A 22,152-nucleotide genomic window follows, 5' to 3' on the forward strand; every position below is an offset into this window, starting at 1 on the left:
AGGAACTATGAGGCACTCAACGAGGACTGACTTGCCCTCTACCTCAATTGGCAGCGAAACCGAACCTAACACCGATACATGGCCTCCATCCGCAAGGGTAACTTTCAAGGGAATATTCGATGAAGACACCCTAACGCCCCAAGATGAGAAAACTTCCCAACCTAACTGACCAATTACCGTTCTCGACGCACCAGAATCCAACAACGCCCTAAAAGTGTAACCAAAAGTCCTCACATCCAAATACGGGCGCTTATCGAAGCCGTCCGAGGCAAGCGAATACGCCAACCGAATATCTGAATCAACGAACCCTACTTTAGCCAGCTGGGAGTTAGCAGGATTACTAGCTCGTCCTACTAGACCACCTGACCTGCTGTCCCAGGGGTCTATCTCCCGTTTCCCGACTTCTTAGACCGAACCTCCGACTTCGACCAAACATTCGACCTCGACCCTGACTCCAATTTCGGTTCCGACCTAACTTCCGACTTAAACGGGTTGTGGTGTCACCGACCACCATCCTCGGGACTTCGTTGGGGGCCCTGGGAATCCCCTGGCTTCTCATTGCACAACGGGCAATCTGATTTCATCACCCCAGTCCTGCCACAACCATAGCATTTAATACCTTTCCTGCACTCAGCTGAAACATGTCCGAAACGCTTGCAATTAAAGCACCGGCTATTAGGCCCCGCCCTAAACCCTTCGTGGTCCGTTGAATCTGCCACCGCTGCGACCTCCGAGCCCACCGAGGCATAAGCCAAGTCAGGCTCCAACATACCCTTGGCCTTGTGACTTGGTGCAGGGACAAAAGCTTCAACCAACGACCTAACCGACTCTAATTTTCTACCCAAGGCGACTAGTTCCGCAACCGATCCTGGCGAAACTAGTCCCAGCTGCGTTTGATAAAAGGGTAGTAGATTTTCCCTAATTATCCCTAGCATCCTACTATCCGACAGGGGCTCCTGTAACCGACCGAACATAATTTTCATCGCTGCCACGTAGACTCCGATGGACTCACTCGCTCCCTGAGTCCGCCGCCGTTTCCCGTCCATCAGCAAGTCATCGTAGTTGGAGGGCAGAAACTCCAACTTCAACTCCCTAACCAGTTCCTCGCAACTACTTAGCGAGCGCCTAACTAACCTAAACCATAGAAGTGACTTCCCCGAAAATAAATCAACCGCACCTCGGAAAGGTTGAGCAGGGCCACACCGCGGGCTTCACTCAACTCCTCTACCCTTTCCAGAAAAGCGTGAACCGAACCCCATCGAAACGCACGTCCCACTTTGAAAGATTATCCGGCTTCACGCTCCCGACCGGTTTAACCGACCCGCACGCCCACTCTTCGGCCACCTCGCCTGGTGCCCCTGCCGATCGTACCGCCGAACCTCGTTCTCGTCACTCATCCGCTCCGGCTCGTCCTCCTCGCCAACTGCCTCCTGCAAGTCAGCCAAGCAAAGCATCAACCTGCTCTTCAAACTCGATTGCTGCGTCATCTCCGCATCGTTACTGGGTTTCGCGCGCCCTATCCTTGCTAAGCACCACTATAGCTTAGCCATGGCTTTGGCTCCAGTCGACGGCTTCGCGCCCTTCGCCAACTAGATCATCAACGACTCGACCTCCTTCAACTTTTGCTCGACCGCGACCCGATCCTTCTCGAAACTGAAGGGGTAGTCCTGGAAGAGGTCTACCGACCCTCTCCTCTCTAACAACCTTGACGCCCGCAAAGATTTCCGCATATTGTCGACCGACCCTACCGGAAGACCCCGAGCCTCCATCTCATACGGCAACTCCTCTTGCGACAACCGATTAATCTCCATGTCGTATGAATCAAAAAAGAACCAAAATGTAAAGAAAACCCAAAATATTTAAAATAAAATCAAAAGCGCAGTAAAATAAATAATTCAAAAAATCCAAAAACGAAAAAAAAAACAAATCGCCAAGTCAGACAGAATAAAAAAAATAAATAAATAACAAAACCCCAAAGATTCATAGAAAAATAAAAGTGATAATTGTCAAAAATCTAAAACAAAAGGAAAAAAAATATACAAGCAAAATTTAACTTTATTGCCAGAATTAGTTAATTAAAACGTTCCAAAAAATCGATAAATCGAAACAAAATTATTGAATAAAAAATTTAAACCAAGAGGCGGACCGTAAAAACAGGAAACCGAAAATGAAAGAGAAATAAAATTCGGTAAATTAAGTAGGAAATAAATTGCCAAACCAAGAGATCGATTAATTAAAATAAATTTTAAAAGGCTCAAATAAAATCTAAATTTTCCAAAAAAAATAATTAACAAAACCAAAAAAAAATTTACGGCGACTTAACAAGTTAAGAAATGACAAGCAGGTAATAACTACCGCATCTCAATAACAACAAACAACTTGCAACCAGATAACAGCAGCCGCATCTCACTAGTAGAAATAGCTGTAAGATCTTATATTATAAACAGTTTTAAGAATATCAATAAAGTGTACGCATTTCGGCGTAGTAATAAAAATATATATTTTTAACTCATATCGTGAAAGCGATATTAACTGGGGGCTCATGCCGGTCTAACTCTTGACTGCAGCCAAATATCCTCAAACTACAGGATAATAAAATAAAAATTCCACGGCTTTGAAGAAAAGCATAAAACCAATCTCTGAAAAAGTGAGATATAACAAGTTCATACAGTCGCGTAAAAGGCAAACCTTGAAATAGCAGGCAGCCTAAACCGATAAAAAGGTGAAAAGCGAAATAAGAAATTCCTGGCTTCAAAGAGAATCCTTCACGCTGGACTCACATAATAAACGCCAACAAATTTTCAATTCTATGCGCTCAATGCCACAAGACGATACAATGGCACATGACATCGCAACTGTACGAGCACAGGTAGAAATACTCACACAGGCTCTAAATAACACACAATTATAGGTAAATACACTAAAAGCACAACAATCCTCCCAGACAGTCACTACGACAGATCATCATGTAGAATTCACACTAAACATAACAGACGGGAACCTTATAAATTTAAAAACATTTGTAGCCATACCATGCTTCAGTGGAGATAAGAACCAGTACAGATCCTGGAGAAAAAGGGCATGGACATTTATGGAAAATATCAAAGAATTTTCTAGCCACCCGAACTATTATACAGCCTTTACAATTATACACTCAAAAATTATTGGAGAGGCAGCAAATATTCTAATCAACCACAACACCAAGCTGAATTTCTATTCGATAATCAACAGGCTTGATTACACATATGCTGATTAACGACCATTGTATGTACTTCTGGAAGAAATGAAGAAGATTACACAAGGAAGACGCTATCGGAATTTCACAGCGAAATCAGCAAAGCATTGAATCTCGCTCTCTCAAAGATAGAGATGTCAGGAGAACAAGGATCTGCATCCATGTTAGAATATGCAAACCAAGAAGCAGTCCGTACTTTCATCACAGGACTCAACAGCAGCTATACAAGCGGCACATTATACAGTCATCACCCAAAAGACTTGGAAACCGCATATACAATCGCAAGCACGATTTACCACGACGATACGAACATGCAGTTCGACGCACAAATTACACCACAAAGATATAACCAGCGACAAAATCCTCCACAACAGAGATATGATGATAGAAGGAGATATAACCCAAATGTGCAGGTACAATATAACCACCAACCACGCCAAGAACCAATGGAAGTAGATGACTCTCGTCAACACGTACGACCAACACAATACAACAATCAACCCCTCCCAAGGAACAACTCTCAGCAATCAACGATTCTATAACCCGTTCAGAGAAGATCAACAAGCAGCAAAACGCGGAAGAATTCCTTCTTCAAGAAATTACAACACCAACAAAGTACAACGAATAAACCAGACGAGAGACGAAGACCTTCAATCACTCGCCCCACATACTGATGATATCTACGAGACAAGAAGTGCTTTTTTTTTGAGAATAAACGGATTACCGTGTCTCCAAAGGCGGTGTCAAACGACAGGTATATCCGTTAATATTTTAATTGATACAGGTGCGACAAATAATTATATTAGTTCTAAGTGTAAAATTGGAGAATCTATACCCATAAAACCGGTTAAAGTTAAAACGCTTCATGGATACTCTTTGACCGAAGCTAAGAAAATTATTACATTACTCAATCATAATTTAGTATTTTTTGAAACCGAAGCTTTAGAGGAGTTCGATATGCTTCTGGGTGAACACGGTCTTTGGGTCTTGAAAGCAGAAATTAACATTTTCGAGTATAAACTCTCATATAAATATAAAAAGCAAGTAGTTAGCGACCAAAAAGTGAATTTCACAATTAATAACGACATGTATAAAACTGAAATCGAAAATATCATGAGAATAAATGACGAAACTAACGAAATCCTTCCGTTTACGACTACAATACAAGCTACAATTAGGACAGAATCAGAAGATCCTATTTGGGTGAAACAGTATCTGTATCCGATAGCAGACAATGAATTTATAAACAAAGAAATAGATAAATTGTTAGATAACCAAATTATTCAACCTAGCAAAAGTCCTTAAAATTCTCCAATCTGGACCGTCGCAAAAAAAGGTACCGATAACGAAGGGAAACCTAAAAGACGAATGGTAGTAGATTTTCAGAAGCTTAACGCTCAGAATATCACTGATAGATATCCTATCCCAGATGTTGCTATGACAATTCAAAATCTAGGTAAAGCAAAGGTTTTCACAACGATAGACTTAGAGTCAGGTTTTCACCAAATCTTGATAAAAAAAAATCAGACAGAGAAAAAACTGCATTCAGTGTGAATGGCGCAAAGTATGAGTTCCTTAGGATGCCGTTCGGTTTAAAGAACGCGCCTTCTATATTTCAGCGATGCGTAGACGATATCCTACGTCCATATATGTAAGTTCGCATATGTTTATATTGACGATGTACTCATATATTCCTCCTCACCCGAGGAACACATGGCACATATTCGTACAATAGTAAACGCAATTCACAATGCCAATATGAAGATTTCAAACGAGAAATCGCATTTTTTCCAGGATTCAGTCGAATACCTCGGACATATAATAAAATATAATAAAATAACTGTAGATCCAAATAAAATTCAAACTATAAAGAATTATCCAACTCCAAAAAATTTAAAAGAATTACGATCATTTCTTGGCCTAGCGAGTTATTACAGGAAATTTATACAGAATTTCGCTGCAATAACGAAACCTCTAACAACATTTCTACGCGGAGACAATGGTGGTGTAAGTAAAAATCAAAGCGCAAAGGTCTCAATTAATCTAGACGAAACAGCACTTGAGGCTTTGATAAAAATAAAAGACGCACTACAAGCACAAGTTGAATTATTTCAACCAGACTTCAGCAAACCTTTTGAACTAACGACGGACGTAAGTAACTGTGCAATAGGAGCTGTACTCTCTCAGAACAAGAAACCTATTTCCTTTATATCTAGAACTCTTAGCCAAACTGATCAAAATTGCAGCACGAATGAAAAGGAATTACTCGCTATCGTTTGGTCACTTCAAAAATTAAGAAATTACCTATATGGTATAGTAGATCTAACGATTTATACAGACCATCAGTCACTCATCTTTTCGATTTCGGATAAAAATCCGAACACTAAACTGAAACGATTGAAAAACTTCATAGAAGAATGCGGTGCTAAATTAGTATATAAACCAGGGCATCAAAACGTTGTCGCTGATGCATTGTCTCGCCAACAGATTAACAACACTTCAAGTTGCTCACAACATTCAGCTTAAAGTTCACCAACAAAAAAATTTAAACGCGAGAACAACCATTAAATACATTTAGAAATCAAATAGTCATAAACTACAGTGCAACCAACTTAGTGGATCTCTTCGCAAAATATTTTTTCGTATTCACGACACACTTTTTTATTCGACTAAAGAAGAATTAATGATAGACTGAAAAGAATAATAAACCCAAAGGTAACGAATGCTATAAAAATAGATGAACAAACTATATTCCACATAGAAAATTACATAACTTCAACGTTTCCAAATACCCCGATCGTTTTAGCTCAGAAACACACGGGAACACATACATCAGCACAACTGATAAATACTCAAAGTACTTATACATACGGGAAATTCCAAGTAAAAAGAATACATACAAATACATTGACGAAATATTATCACAGATTCACCCAAACGCCAAGTATGTAATGACAGATAACGAATCAACATTCACGGGCATATGTGCGAAACAAGTCTACGAAAAACTACAAATTGTACATACAGTTACACCAACATTTCATTCGACAACCAACGGCCAAGTTGAGCGTACACATAGCACCCTGATCGAACTCGCTCGAGTCCTAGCACAGGAACATAACCACTCACCGGAAGACGAAATTTTTAACGCGGTACGACGATACAACAAAACAATTCACTCAGTCACAGGAGAGAAACCCGAGGACGAGTTCTTTAATCGAGGAGGGTATCCTGACATTAGAAAAAACTCGAAACAAATCAAAACAAAGTGCTTTCATACCATAATAAAAATCGTAAGAGTATCACTTACAAAAAAGGGGACGTTATATACTCCAAAACACACCGTCGAAACAAAAACGTACGAAAATACGAAATACGCGAAACATACAATAAAAGAAGACAGAGGTGACACAATACTTACAAATCGTGGTACAGGTATACACAAAGACAATATACGAGTGCAAACATGCAAAGAATAATAATTTTATTTTTAACCTCCACCGCCCTCTGCGACAGTATAATTGATTTGAAGGACAAAAAATAAGTAATGATAGAAACCGACCCAGTATACGTGTACCACGACACTTAATTTTTATATCATGTAGCAAACATTTCAAAAATATTAGCACCCTATGACAAAATAGTACGATCTACTTACAATCTCGAAGAGAGACACTTAAGTCACAATTACTTCCTAACATCTTTAGGGATAGACGTTCACTTAACTTTCTAGGGTCAGCTCTTAAAATTATTACGGGTACACCCGATCACGACGACTTAATCGAAATTAAGACAGGATTAAATATGCAGTAACAAACAAAAGAAAATAAATTCACAGTTTGAAAGAATTTAAGAGACTCTCGATCCTAAAATTATAACAGATGATTTAGTGATGACCGAAGTATACAACGAACTATCCTCTGTCGCTAATACAATTAATTTTGCAAAAAATGGAAACTTCTACGCAGGAACTCTAAACTTAAAGGATATTCAACAAATAGTATCCAATGAAGCATCACCTTTAATAAATATATTATAATACTCTGACATACATGTCTGCTACTTTAACCACGCAATTGTAATAAATATCCAATATTAAACACAAAATGTAACTTGTTCAATATATACCCACTTGCATACAAACATGGAAAGATATTATTAGATTCTAAGATAGCAAAATGTAACAATGTCTTTGCACCTATTGAAAAATGTAAAAACTATGTTGGGAACTATATATGTAAAATTAAGAACTCAGACAATTGCACTATTAACATATTGGAGAATAAGCCTGCCAAATGTGAAGTGATACACGAAAACAACGCACCACTCCAAATACTTGAAAACGGAAATATCATAACAGATTACAACCACACCTGGAACAACATAAAAATAGATGGGCCGAAACTAATACAATTCAACTACTCTGCAACAATCGATGGAAAACAATATTCCAACCTGCAACAGGAATACAAAGATGTCATATACAAACAACATGACGAACAACTAGAAGTCCTATGTCAATGTCAACTTTCCTGATACCAATCGAGGAACATCCCGTCCAATACACCTTCTACTGCATCCTGGGGTTATGCACACTAGCATTACTTATTTATGGTATAGACAAACTCTGCACATGTTACATAGCAAAGAAAGCGGAAGCAAGAAGAACAAGCATCGACGAAATGTATCAAATAGAACTATTCAGACTCCAACAAGAACAACATATACGTTAAAGCGAGGACGCTTCATTTTAAGAAGGAGGGGAGTTAATGACTTCGTCACAAGGCACGTAAACAAAGTTTCCACTAAGCATCATCAATAACAACCAAACATGCATTATCAAGAAATGCATTCTCAACATGTAAACAACAAACATCTGGCAATGGAATAATCCACTGCGATAACCACCGCCGCATCTCAACAATAACAAACAAGTGATAACAAGATAACAGATACCGAATTTCAACAAAGAAATGGCAAGCAGGTTATAACTACCGCATCTCAATAACAACAAACAACTTGCTACCAGATAACAGCAGCCGCATCTCACTAGTATAAATAGCTGTAAGATCTTATATTATAAACAGTTTTAAGAATATCAATAAAGTGTACGCATTTCGGCGTAGTAATAAAAATATATTTTTTTAACTCATATCGTGAAAGCGATATTAACTCGTGACAACAATAGAGCCTAACCACAAAAAAAAAAAGTACACGCACTACTAAAACAACACGGCAACTAAATATGTACAAGTAAGAGTATATATGCACGTATATATAAATATGAAAGTATGGGTACGAGAAAATTTCGACGCAAAGTGGAGCGGCTAATATTTTAATGCAAATATATGTATGTGCGTAACTAAAAAACTAAACTTCAGCGAGTATTTAAGTTCGTTTCGCAATATAAATACTATATGTGTGTGTGTAACTTGTTTTGTTGGATTTAATACTTATCTAGGCTTTATTAATTTAAAATTTGTCTAAGCTCAAAGAAGAAAAAAAGCTCGCTTCCACAAGAAAATTAAATTGAAACTGGTTTTTTCCACTTTGGTTTTCTTTTAGTTATTTAATTTTTTTTCCGCGCCCTAATCGCTTATACACTAGACTTATCTGTGATCCGCTTGCACAAGCGTCCGCTACGTTCCGCCACGAACCCGTTTTTTTCGAGAACGCCTTCTATTTAAATCTAATAAAAAAATAAACAAAACTTTTGTTAGAAAAAAATAAACCAAAAATTAGCCAAATGAACAGGCCTAATGTGCGCAATATATGGACACAACTAAGTGAATTACAAACAACAACACTACTACTGCACAATAAATACGCACGTATATATGGGTCTGGCACAACACTTTTCACTGCACCGTTTTCAACCACAAATTTCTCACCTGCTTTTAAACTCCTTGTGTTACCACAAACCTTTTGGAAAAAGTAATCCCACGTAATCAAAATTCCTTGCCTAAAGTCGGGCAATTTGTCACCTTCAAATTTGGTGCATCCTAATATGTCCTTACCGGCCACCTAATTTACCGTGTGCAACAACCACACAAAGGGGCCAAACGAAATAAACAAATGCACGCACAACAGGGAGATGACAAGAAAAATTCCAAGCAACCGGCTGGCTCAGTGGAGACGGCGGGGTTGCTTGCAAGGGGCAATGTACACGCAATCCAAATACCTAACAAACAAAATCTAGCTAGGGACAACAGCGACAAAAATACTGAACGGCACCAACTAATATATATATATATATATATATATATATATATGCAATAATAGGGTGGGTCGAAAATTTTAAGTTATCAGAAAATTTTAAAACACGAATATTTAAAAAGACGAAACCTTGTTTTTTGGGCGCACCCGAGGTGAGGTCCAACCAAACGGTTACGAACCCACTCGCAATACCTCCCAAGCTGTTGGGGGTAACTTTAACCCGCCGAAATGACTGGGCTCAGGGTGCAGGATGCTAAAAAGGATAGAATTAGGACACACAATAGGGGAAGCCAACCGACAACACTGCACTATTTCAATTTTTCTTCACGCACTCGGAATAAAGGTGTTGCCTCACTTAATGCTCTTTTTGTTCTGCCCCGGTCCCCGGTCCGCATAGGGCCTCAGTGCCGGTGTTGTTGGTGCCCGATCAATTGGCGCCGGCCCGTTATTCCTTAAAACAGAATTTGGGCGCTTTCGCGGTCGCCACCACGGCGCACACAAACAAACACCATGGGCTTTGCCATTGCCATCATACGGCGGACAACAAAAGTGCCGCAATGAGTGAGCAAAAAGGCGACACCCCTACTGCGGTCTTTCGCGTCATTTCTCTTTCCTACAATCTTGCTCTTGATCGGCACCGTTTTTGGGCGGAGTACAATAGTGGAGACTTTTCCCCTTCGCGGCAGTGCGCCACCGCCAAACAATCATTTCACTCAATTTGAGTGCATCCAATTCTACTTGTACATATGCCTTTTTTTAAAAAGTTCTTTAAGAAACTATTTTTATTCATAAAAAACACCATTTTTGGAGGTATTTTCAAATCGGTCCAGACCGCTTAAATCTTAATATTTTTCCGAAATATTTTAATGAACGTCTTAAAATGTAATACATTTTGTAATCCCGGCGGAAAAACCGCAACTTTTTGTGGTGATGCAGTCTATTATACATATTAGCTTCACCTCCATGTATAAATTTCGAGCTTTTTAATTAGATTTCACAGTAAAATTTTGAGTATGCAGTTTTGTGGCCCATTTAATTTAAGTATAATAAAGTGCAAGTTTAAAGAAGGTGGGACTTGATTTTTGGAAACTTTTTTTGTTTAAGGCGTTGCTCATTTTCTTCATATCATCGAACATACTTCGAAAGGAAGAAAATAACCGGCACTGTCAACAAAAAAAATTCTCAAAAATCAAGGGAAGTCCTAGCTACTTCAATCTTGGACTTTGTGACACTAAAATTGACATACTTTTCTTTCTAGGAATTCTAATTAAAAAGCCCGAAATTTACCAGACGGCTTACTGGATCCGCCATTTTGAAGTTTGCAATTCTGACAGCGGATTCGTAATTAGAGGCCTCGAAAACCCCCTAGTACGAAATTTGGAATTATTTCTTTAAACCTTAGAATTTTGGCCGCAGTGTGCGTCTGTTCTTTTTTACGGTCAATGAAAGAAAACAAATGTGACTGTGTTACTATTGCCTTTTTTATATTTGTAATTTTGTAAAAAAATTTTGACGGTTAATTTGAAATTTTCCAATTACTTTCGACGATCACTCACATTAGTGCCATAATTGAATTTGGCAGCACCTTATACATACTCGGATATCAACTCGGTTAACATATACGAGCTGTGTTGTTTGTTGCCTTACATTAGGGATGTGCCGGGTGTCCGGTAGATATCCGTAATCCGGCTTATCCGGCCGGACAGTCGGATAACAGAAGAACGGTTAAAAAGGCAGGTTAAAACTCGGCCGGATTTCGGGATTTCGATTATAGAAGATTAAATTTAAAAATCTAGTTCAGAATTTTTTTCTTTGTATTCTCATAATCAAATTTAATTAGTAATTAAAGTAAAAAATTTATTTTATTTAGAGGCATTCCACTCTATTTCAATTGGTGAAAAACTTTTCTATACGTTTGTAAATGAACAATTTAGAAAGTTGCTAAAAAAAAACATGTTTGCAGGTTTTTAAAAATCTGCAAAAAACTCATTCCATTGGTTTACAGCAAAAATTTTCAATGCTGATTCCGAGAATCTACTTATTTTTTTATGGATACGTTTTCGAGATGTTTGCAATTTACCGTTATTCAGCTTAAAACAAAAATTGGTTCCACTTAATCCCGTATATCTTCCGAACCAATTTAACAATCTTAATATGAAATACGGCAGATGAAAGCTAATGAAATTCTCCATAAACGATATATAGTATAATAATGAAAATATGAAAAAAATTAAAAAAATATCAAACTTTAACAGAAGAAAAATTTTAAAAACAACAGGTCAAGAGTGGTCAAATGAAAATACGCAAAGATTTTTTGTGTGAAATCTCCTGTGAAGAAAGATACTCATCAGAGAGCAGCTTTGAGTATGATCGAGCCTTTTTGATCACCCTCACTAAAAATCGAGCACAAGCGAACGCCACACTCGGCTACTATGTGTTCGATCAAGATGCTCACCCGACAGCTGCTTTGAGTACGAACGAGTCTGTTCGATCACCCTCGCTATAAATTGAGCACAAGCGAACACCACACTCGGACACCCGCAGCTAACCCGAAAATTTGTGTAACAATGAAACGGACACCCGAACATTGCGTAAAATGCAGGACAACAATGAAATTTATGCTGAAGGTAACTGGCGCCAATATGTTCCAACAAAGCATACGAAAATGTTGTTGCTTTGGGCTTGTGCATACGCATTGAAAAAAATTAGAAGCGAAGTAGACAAAAATGTTTGTGCATCTATTTCGTATAGTTTCGCGTGGAATGCTGTGTGTGTATATATTAGAATACACAGCCTAAAACTATGTAGGTACATAAGTACTTTTACAAAAAATAAATGTGCACCGAGTGAATAGGGCTTGGGCATTGCCGATCTACACACATTTAATACCTACATGAATGTAGGCGTCGTGATGATGCAACATTCTCTTTGCCCTCTACGCACAAACACTAAGAAGAGCGCGATGAGAAGGCAACATTTTTTGTAGAAACGAAAACGCCATAAGCCAATCAAGAAAATTTTGTGCACACTCGGGTTGAAACTCGAACACCCGGGTATATTGAGCTGCAAAGCACCCGAACCCAATCAAGTATGTATGAAAAGCAATCGGGTGTTGTGGCCAACATGTTCGTCGTGAGCGCAGTCGCTAACGAACAATACTTCTGCTCGTATACAGAGAATGATGCAAAACGGGTTTTGTTAGATGATCGAGTATACACGAAAATTATGCACCCGCTGCAGATGTCTGATACTCATAAGCCACGTACACCTGAGTAACGCGCTTTTCTGCTCATATTTCATACAAAAAATCTTTGCGCATTTTCATTTGACGACTCATTACTTCTTTATTTATAAATCGATTTTTTTCATTAGTAACTTTATTTTTTTTTTTGTAACAGAACAGGCTTTAGCACCAATGCAAAAATTTTGCACATAACCTGTTACTTTTTAAATTTTTCTAGTGTTAAGGTTTGATTTTTTTTCATTTTTTCATAAATAAATAAAAAAAAACTGGAATGGTTAATTAATTTGTCAGAAACTATCAGTCCTATCGGAAAGTGGCGTATATATATCTTTTATGGAGAATTTCATCAGCTTTCATTTGACGTACCTCATTTTAAGATTGTTAAATTGGTTCGTAAGATATAAGTTATGAAGTGGAACTTGTCTTAAGCTGAATAACGGTAAATTGCAAAAATTAACTCGATTTTCGGAATCACCGAGCAATTCTACATTAGAACTGAATATTGGCGCCTGGAGAACAAGAACCAAACTAAAATTTGTGATCCAGTGTTCTTTGCGGCCATGCTTCCACCAAATTAAAGAATCTCCTTGTCTGGGTATAAGGGGTAGCTGTAAATATATCTCACTGCCTTGTCTACCCATCATTTGGCTATCCACATAACTACAAAAACTTGACGATGCGGGAAGTGGGACGATATGTAAACATGCAAAATAGTTGGATTTTCATCACATTTTTTTATAAAAATACATCAAATACAATGCTTAGCGGCGTTCATTGTTGTTTATCTTTTGTCCTCGACGTTTCTCCTCTCTTTACCAAAGATAATCGATAAATCAGGGTTGCAGGCGGAGAAGTTATCTTTTTAATACAGGATTATTTTATAACTTGGATTTCAGAGAAGAAAATTTGTATTTTTTAATTACTTATTGGATAGTTCAGCTAGGAAAAGCAGATAATCTGGTCATAAGTATGTTGCTAAACAACAAAACCGAATATAACAATATTGTGAAATTTATAAAGGGCAGCACAGTCTACCGGATATCCGAATCCGGCACATCTCTATAATAATAATAATAGATTGGCGCTTACACATATGTTAGTGTTTGGCCGAGCTTCCCCTCCGATTTGTGGCGTGCGCCTTGATGTTGTCACACATAGCGGAGGGACCTACAGTTTTACGCCGACTCCGAACGGCGATTGTATTTTTATGAGAAGCTGTTTTTCATGGCAGAAATACACTCGGAGGTTTGCCATTGGCTGCCGAAGGACGACCGCTGTTAAGAAAAAACCTTTTTCTATATTTTTTGCGATGCTGCTTTGACCAGGGTTTGAACCCAGGCGTTGCGGAGTGGAAGCGCGCACTGCTTACCACTACACCACAGCGGCCGGCACATTTCTACTTTACATGTAATTTGAAATTTAAACGAGTGCTCTTTTCGAACTCGTACAAAAAAGATTAGACCTAATATAAGTAGTACAAAGCAGTTTTGGGCAGAATTTCAAACTTTTCCGATCTGGCGGATTTTGCACTTAATTTACTTTCACTACCTTGGTCTAATGCAGACCTGGAACTTTATTCAGTCAGCTAAACTTGGTAAAAACAAAGTTACGCAACAGTATACACTTACATACAGGGCCGGATTTAAGCACAGGCTACATAGACGCTAGCCTAAGGGCCTGCGCCACATGAAAATTAAAAAAAAAAAGAAAAAAATTAACAGTGTTCCCTTCGAGGTAATTAAGTAGATTAAAATGGGATCCCAGCTTTTGGTGGATACATTCTGGGTTGCCAGGATTTGGACGCAGTTGTTTACAGTGGATTGAAGCCTTTGAATGTCTTCACTGTTCTCCACTTGAATTGACTTTAAGTTCATTAGAACTCGAATTTGGTTTTCCACTTATACACGCTTGTTCTCATATCGGGACCGGAGGGCTTCCCATGCCAGCTCGAAATTGTCGTCACTTAGGGCGAATTGTTGCACGATCTGGCCGGCTTTACCATGTGTTTTGTACCTAAGGTGGTAAAATTTTTGCGTTTTTGTGAGTTTAGGGTGGTTTATGTAGACCGCCGTGAACATGTCACGGAAGGACGGTCATTGTTCATAACCCCCGTAAGAGACCTCAGTATCACAAGGAGGGACTTTTAAGCCAAAGCCAGATTCGTCTTTGGGTTGTGAGGTAGGGAGCGTAAGCGTGGGAATGCTCATTTGTTTAAGGAGGTGGAGCTGGTCACCAATTTCCGTTTTGGGGTTCTCATAGGTGATTGGCACGACCGGTATTTGCTGTAGGTACAAAGTTTAAAATCTTCAGGAAGGTCATGCTCCTCTGTCTCTACTACCATATCATATGAATTTTGCATTCTTGTCCAGAAATTATCTAAGTTGGCATTTTTAATATTTAGGGCAGACTCAGAATTATCTTCTAGTGGGGTTGATCTAAATCGTGTGCAATCTATATATCGTCGTTTAAAGTAAAGTTAAAAATGCAAAACCGCGTATCAAGATAATGCAAAACCGCGTCTGTGAGGTTGCATAAATTATTTTCTAGAGAGTAAAAACACTCATATTTTAAAATGGTTCTCTTTCTTATAAAGCAATCGCATTTCTGGCTAGTATATTTCAGGTTGAATGGATAAGGATTGAGCCAAGAGCTTGTGTGAGCAAATCCAATTTTTGGCAGGAAATGTCAGTTGCGCGGTTTTGTAGATTGACGATACGCGGTTTGTACTTTAAAAACCGATATATAAAAATGAAATGTCTTTCGTATGACCGCGATGCCTGCCCAAACGGCTGAACCGATTTCAATTCTGTAAAAAGTACTTTTTTGGATCTTCTATGCGGTAGGTTTTTCGGTTTAAAAAAATCCAAAACTTTTTGTTATTGTTGCCAAAAAATTAAGAAAGCTGAGATGTCACGATCTCACAATTTCATAGAGTTTTTCCTATATTGTATGTCACTAAACTACCAAACGGCGGGACCGATTTCATTCATATTTGGAACATATGTCAGCACCTTGAAGGGAAATTAATTAATTTGTCAGAAACTATTGCATTGGCTTTATTCAACAGGGTATTAATTTTCGCTTGCATTCTTGTATGCGTAGCTTGCACTTTATGCCTTTTAGTGTATTCTTATAGCCAAATAATTAGGCATGTATGTGTCAAGTTACATATAAGACATTGTTGATTAATGCACGCAAATGAAAGTAGACGCAAAATGTGGAATATGCTTATGTCAACAAAAACGTGGGAATAAAGCATTTGCATTAATTATGCTTATGTAAACCAAAACGTGGGAATAAAGCCTTTACAATAATTTTGATTACGAACTAAAGTTTTTATGGCCTTATTATTTAGCTACGTAAGCATTTAGTTTGTATAAAAACGTAATCATTATTTCGATAAAGATCACTTGAAAGCAATCAAGCAAACAACAGTGTTCGAACTTGGCGTAATCTCTATTATTCTGAACAGATAGATATCTACACATATACATTCGTCATAATAAAATGTTGAAGCCCCTTTTTTGAGGGCACCAATATATCTCTTAAACCAACTACGCTGAAACATGAAACGGATGCATAAATTGTAAATACCCTACTTATGGCGAAAACTGGAAGCTATTGGAAAAGGGGGCGTGGCACTTCCCATACAAACTGAATTTCTCATATCGCTTAAATCTGGAACCGCTTAAGCTAACGTCCTTAAATTTAACATAGCTGCATATGTTATCAGTAGCATACTTATGGTGAAAAGTGGCAGATATTGGAAAAGGGGGTGTGGCTCCTCACGCAAACTTAACTTCTCATATCGGCTATCTCTGGAACCGCCTTATGCTAACGTCCTAAATTTTAAACAGCCACATACATACGTTAACAATACCGTACTTTGAGCGAAAAGTGGGGCGTGGAACCTCCCATACAAACTGAAATTCTCATATCGATTATCGCTGGAACCGCTTAAGCCAATGCACATTAGGTCAAATGGTTCATTTGGCTGTGCGAAAGTCCAATTTCGTAAAGGCAGTTTTACATTATTTTTTGTTGCCATTCTGTAGGAAAAAATAACAGAAACTTCACTTAGTTTTTGTAAAATAAAAAACACCGTTAGACAGCAATAAACCAAATTACAAAACGTTATTGACCCGTTGTTTGCGCAACCTGTTTATTTTGTAAATTTCACGTGCATTTTTTTGTAAAGTTCGAATAATTAAAGCAAAATTTTAAATGGAAAACAAAACTTTAAGTGAGAACCTAGGTCCCAATTTAAAAAAGTTTCTTTTTATTATTGGTTTGCAAAAAAAAACTTATTTGCATAACCTCAAAAATTTTCTGATTAATTTCCATTTATGATTTTATGCATAATGCAATAAACAAAGTGAAATCAATATTTGACGTACGCTTATTTGAAAATTTAAATGTAAACAATTCTTATATTTGTTTACATTAACCCTCTTTCGGCTTTGGTTCACGTATGGTACTATGAAGCATATAACAAAAGCTACATACATATGTATGTACGAATGCGTTATGGCTTAGCGAATTCGAACACAACTTCTTTTATTGCAAGGTCATGTTGGTATAGAAAACATTCGCATACCCCTGAAAAGGGTCGTCGTTGCGTTGGTAAGAAAAGAGGAATAACTTATCTGCGTTGGGAACACCAAATGGAACTTACTTATAGTGAGTTTCTTTAAAAAAATGTTGACCTTCCAGGGTGCAAAATGTATTTGGTGTTACACTCAACCCTGTTATAGGGTATCACTACAAATTTAGTCCTCATTCACACACGAAAAGAGGAAGGGGCAATCAAAAGGTGACATTTTTTGGTAGAAACGAAAACACCATTAGTGTCACTGCTCAGTGGAAGATCGACTTATCTCGGCAGCCAGTTCGAAAACGCCCTATCTTAAAAAACTATCTTAAAAAACTTTTCAACAACCCTATATTTCAAAATTTATTTGAAGAACGCCCTATTGCAGAATTTGATTGAGACAGACTTTCAAAGTCTCAATATTTTTCTTTTTAGAATTTATGCGAGTTGCACTAGAAATTTCCTGATTTTCTCGATTTTAGCAAAACCCTCAACAACCCTCTATTTCAAAATTTAGTTGTTCTATTGCAGAATTTGATTGAGTTAGATTTTCCAAGTTGCAATATTTTTTTCAGAATTTATGCGAGTTGCACTAGAAATTTCCTAATTTTCTCGATTTTAGCAAATAAATTAGTCATTTGAACCGTATTTTTTGTGAATAACTATTTGCACATATAAATAGTATTGACGAAGGTACAGAAACCGCACTTGGCAGTGCAGATGCTTTGTCTCGGAAACAATATGCCAGTACGCAGAATGTCCCCATCTCAAGAGATTTCCCCATATATGTATATATATACACATTAAGATTTAGGATTCTTTCTCAAATTAATTACTACAAATCAGGACCATCTATTATTACTAAATTGGCGAAAGTATAAATTTTATGCGATACTTCACATCTGTTTGGCGTACTGCGGTTGTAGTTATTAGACGTTATTTTCACGATATGCCTTTGCACTAATGCATTTGAGAAAATACCCACACTTTGATCATTACCTCTCATCTGATGAAATAGCAGGTAACATCTTTGATGGTACTGCATCTGGATCGAGGTGTCTTCTCTCGGCATTAATACTTGCATAAATGATATCATTCGATTTGAAGTGCAGAGCGCAAACTTTCGTTGATCCAGTTAGTTTAACACCACAAGCTTTAATCCCATCCCTTCCTTGCGTAACATCTGTTAGCACACGAAACATACCTACCTCATTGTTGTGGGTGCTTTTGCATAAACAGCAAGTATCTGGAATTTTAAACGATTTTTTTTTCTTTTTGTTCTTTAATTCCTAAAACAATTATTTTTTGATTTGAAATCAAAATTTTTTTATTTTGAAATTAATTTATAATGTTGCTAGTTTCAAATGGGTTAACGCAATGACAAAACCGTTGTCATATAAACGTATAAAAAATAAATATGGGTATTCCCATGGTGGCGCACGTGACAGTCGTACGATTTCAATGTGATACAAACAAGGAATATCAAGGAATACCATTTGTTTTCTTTAACTTTTTTGGGCCATTGTATAGCACATAATTAGCTCTATATTTAACCGAAAAATGAAATCAATCGAACTGCTTGGTCCTGAAATATAAGCATTTAAAGAGAGTGTCGTTACGTGACAAAAAATGGAAGTTGATTTTTTCTTTTCTTACAAAATCGCAAAACTCTGCGAATTGTGGATGGCTATTTTCATGAAACTTATTTTAATATGATTTGGAGTAATTCTAGTTGTTTTTAGAGTTTTTTTGAATGAATGCAAATTGTTTCAATTCTCTTTTACAACCCCAAGTGTGAAACGTGACGTGACGTGGCGTCACGTGACATAAACTTCCATCGTTATATTTTTGTTAATATTGCTTTTAAATGAATTTTCAACGCAAATAAAACATGTATTTTATGTAGAATATACTTTATATTTTGACTTCAGCGCCAATTCAGGGTCAATTTATTAGAAATCTATGATTTATTATGTTTCAACCACATACGCCAAATTCGAACCAAATCGGACCATAAATACGGTTTTTCGAAATATCTCGACCTTGGCACCACCTAGGAAGACCATTTTATGCAAACATGATTCTACTTACATAGCCAGTATATATTTTAAAAAGCAGACAAATCGGCCCGTAAATACGTTAGATATAAAACTTTTATTTTTTTTGTCGTGGTGGACCTTCCGCTGGAAACACCCATATGTCATATATTGATTTCACTTTGCTTATTACACTATGATTTTATGTAAGCTTTTACAATTTTGTTAACTTTCGGCAAACAAAATGGAAACGGAAGTGGATAAATTAAGATGTAATGAGTTGATTTTATTTTACTTAACTCGCCGTTTTTAGCCGTTTTCAAGAAAAACAGTTTTTTTCTGGGCTATCATGCTATTACAAAAGGCGAGTTGTTTGTAGTTTGGCTGATTGGATGTTCGAAAAAAGAAAAGCCCTTTTCGGTTGTCAACCATGTTGAAAAAAAAATTTGGTGATACTGATATTTGCGAAAGTTCCATGTTCGAAGAAAAACGCGCCTTTTTTGCAATTATTTATCAAAGAAAGACGAAAATTATGGAAAGCAATTTGGAAAGGATGCTAAAATATTTAGATCTGAAAACATCGCGTTTCTTGCTAATGAAGTTCTTTTCGAAATCAAAAAGCCAAGTGTGTCGACTAACTAACTTTCTATATCGCTAAAATGCTAAAATAGGAAAGCTAACATTTTTCCGAATTTTTAGCTATCTCCAAAAATATCTCATAAATTTGTTGGTGATAAATAATCCATTTTAATGGCGATAAATAGTGAAAATGGAAGTATGTGATAGCAAAAAAAAAATAGCAGCCTCAATTTGGATTACATTTTATCTCCTGTAGCGTAGCCGTGGCGATGTTACAAATACACTTGCGCCGATTCGCAAAGACAATTGATGAGCAGCCTTCACAAAAAGGCAAATCCTTGAAAGAAATTACGGATTGAAATTTCGAAATTTTGTACTCAAAGTGAATAGAGCTTTGAACATTCTTTTCACAAATTATTTTCAAAAACATTCGTATCCTTTTCAGGAAGTTACCAGCGATTTTTGGTAAATGTGTCACAATAATAGATATACAGGTGGAAAATTTGGGAATACTGAAACCTCAAGTCAAAACGAAGTGGTTTATGAAAACTAACTGCTTTAGGAATTTCTCCTCAAGACATATCTGCGAGACATTAGTAAATATTTTTATTTTTTTTTTAATTTAGGAATTTCGATAATGCCATAATTAATCGCTAGAAGAAAGCATTTATGTACATGTGACCATATTTATTTTATTATGTAGCTCATTTCAAGTGGGAGGGGGTTGAGTATGGTAAGAAAATAACTTGTGTCAAAACCATGCTAATTGGACAATGTTTTTGAGTACTACCTAAACACATATCGACTGCTGAGTGGAAGATCGACCTATCTCGGCAGCCAGTTCGAAAACGCCCTATCTCAAAAAAGTTTTCAAGAACGCCCTATTTGAGAATTTTATTGAAAAACACTCTACCTCAGAATTTGGTTGAAGAACGCCCTATTTCAGAATACGATTCAGAAATGCCCTATCTCACTTCAAACTGTATTGAAAATGAGCTGGTATAGGGCGTTTTTGAATCGGCAACTGAGATAGGGTGTTTTTAAAATGAATTCTTAAATAGGGCGTACTTCAACCAAATTCTGAAGTAGGACGTTTTTGAAAAGTTTTTTGAGATAGGGCGTTTTCGAACTGGCTACCGAGATAGGTCGATCTTCCACTCAGCAGTCGATATACACTCATCACATACAAAAAAGCAGAAAAGTCTGTTTTACGAAAGCCAAGTCATGTTTTCACACTTTATTTACTGCCTTTACACTTTTTACATTAAAATAATGCATTGTTTTAGCTGCTCTCAATTTCGCACAGAAAAAGTAATCATTTGACCTAATGTGCAATGTACTGAAATTTTACACAGCTATGTATATATCGTCGTTTAAAGTATAAAACCGCGTATCGTCATCCTGCGTAACAGACCTTTGCTACCAAAAACTGGATTTGCTCAGACAAGCTTTTGGTCAATCCTTATCCATTCGTCCTGAAATATACTAGCCAGAAATGCGATTGCTTTATAAAAAAGAGAGCCATTTTAAAATATAAGTGTTTTTACTCTCTACAAAATAATTTATGCAACCTCACATATGTCTCATATTCTTTTTCATATCGGACACCAAATTTGGTGTCACACTTTCCATTGACTTCAAATTTTTCTTATGGGTTCTATATATGAAATAAGCTAACACGTGTTCGAGGAATTTTTTTCTTCTTTTTTTCCTTCGCAGATGTGATCTGTCAAAGTTTGCATTTTTTCGTGATTCTGACTAATCATGTACTCCTTCAAATCGTTATATCTCGGGTTCTGCCTATCGTAGAGACTTCATTTTAACGTCGTTTTAAAGCTAAAGAAACGGGCTTAATGTGTCTATATATAAGATGGTCAAGATTGTCCTAAAGCTAACTTAGCAATTAACAGTTGAACTTTTTGAAGTTGATTTGCATAGTGAAGAGCAGTAAATTTGGGATTTATAATTATAAAGGGTGAACACACCAAAACTGCGACACTTAGAAATTACTACCAGAAACAAACTAGAAGGCTTTGAAATTATTTTTTTTTTTATATTATACAACTTGGAAATTTAGATGTTATTAAAATGTTAAAATATTAGTTATTATTTGCTGCATATGCAAGTGATCGTTTTTTTCATCGCACACGCGCCATCATGTTCTGCACGACTGCATCATCGACTTGACGCGATGAGCACAACTGCTTTGTTTTGCACTCTTCAATATTTTTCACTGTTTCACCTGTTTTCT

At 37.1% G+C, this 22,152-nt stretch overlaps 2 protein-coding genes across 2 annotated transcripts in view; both read left to right on the forward strand.

Moving 5' to 3' along the window:
• LOC118734197 (protein ALP1-like) overlaps positions 1–22,152 on the forward strand; it is a 145,821-nt gene that overhangs the window by 7,508 nt on the left and 116,161 nt on the right. The gene's annotated exons all lie outside the window — the stretch shown is intronic.
• The window catches only part of LOC118734196 (transcription elongation factor SPT6), a 105,382-nt gene continuing 90,901 nt past the window's right edge, over positions 7,672–22,152 (forward strand). Inside the window, exon 1 of the mRNA XM_036463919.1 lies at positions 7,672–8,488. Within this exon, the coding sequence (XP_036319812.1) occupies positions 8,481–8,488 (8 nt within the window). The 5' untranslated portion in view covers positions 7,672–8,480. The remainder of the gene's footprint in view (positions 8,489–22,152) is intronic.

Source organism: Rhagoletis pomonella, unplaced genomic scaffold (assembly GCF_013731165.1).
Source record: "Rhagoletis pomonella isolate Grant_MI unplaced genomic scaffold, Rhpom_1.0 Rhpom_scaffold_00002, whole genome shotgun sequence".
In the NCBI taxonomy this organism is placed as follows: Eukaryota; Metazoa; Arthropoda; class Insecta; order Diptera; family Tephritidae; genus Rhagoletis; species Rhagoletis pomonella.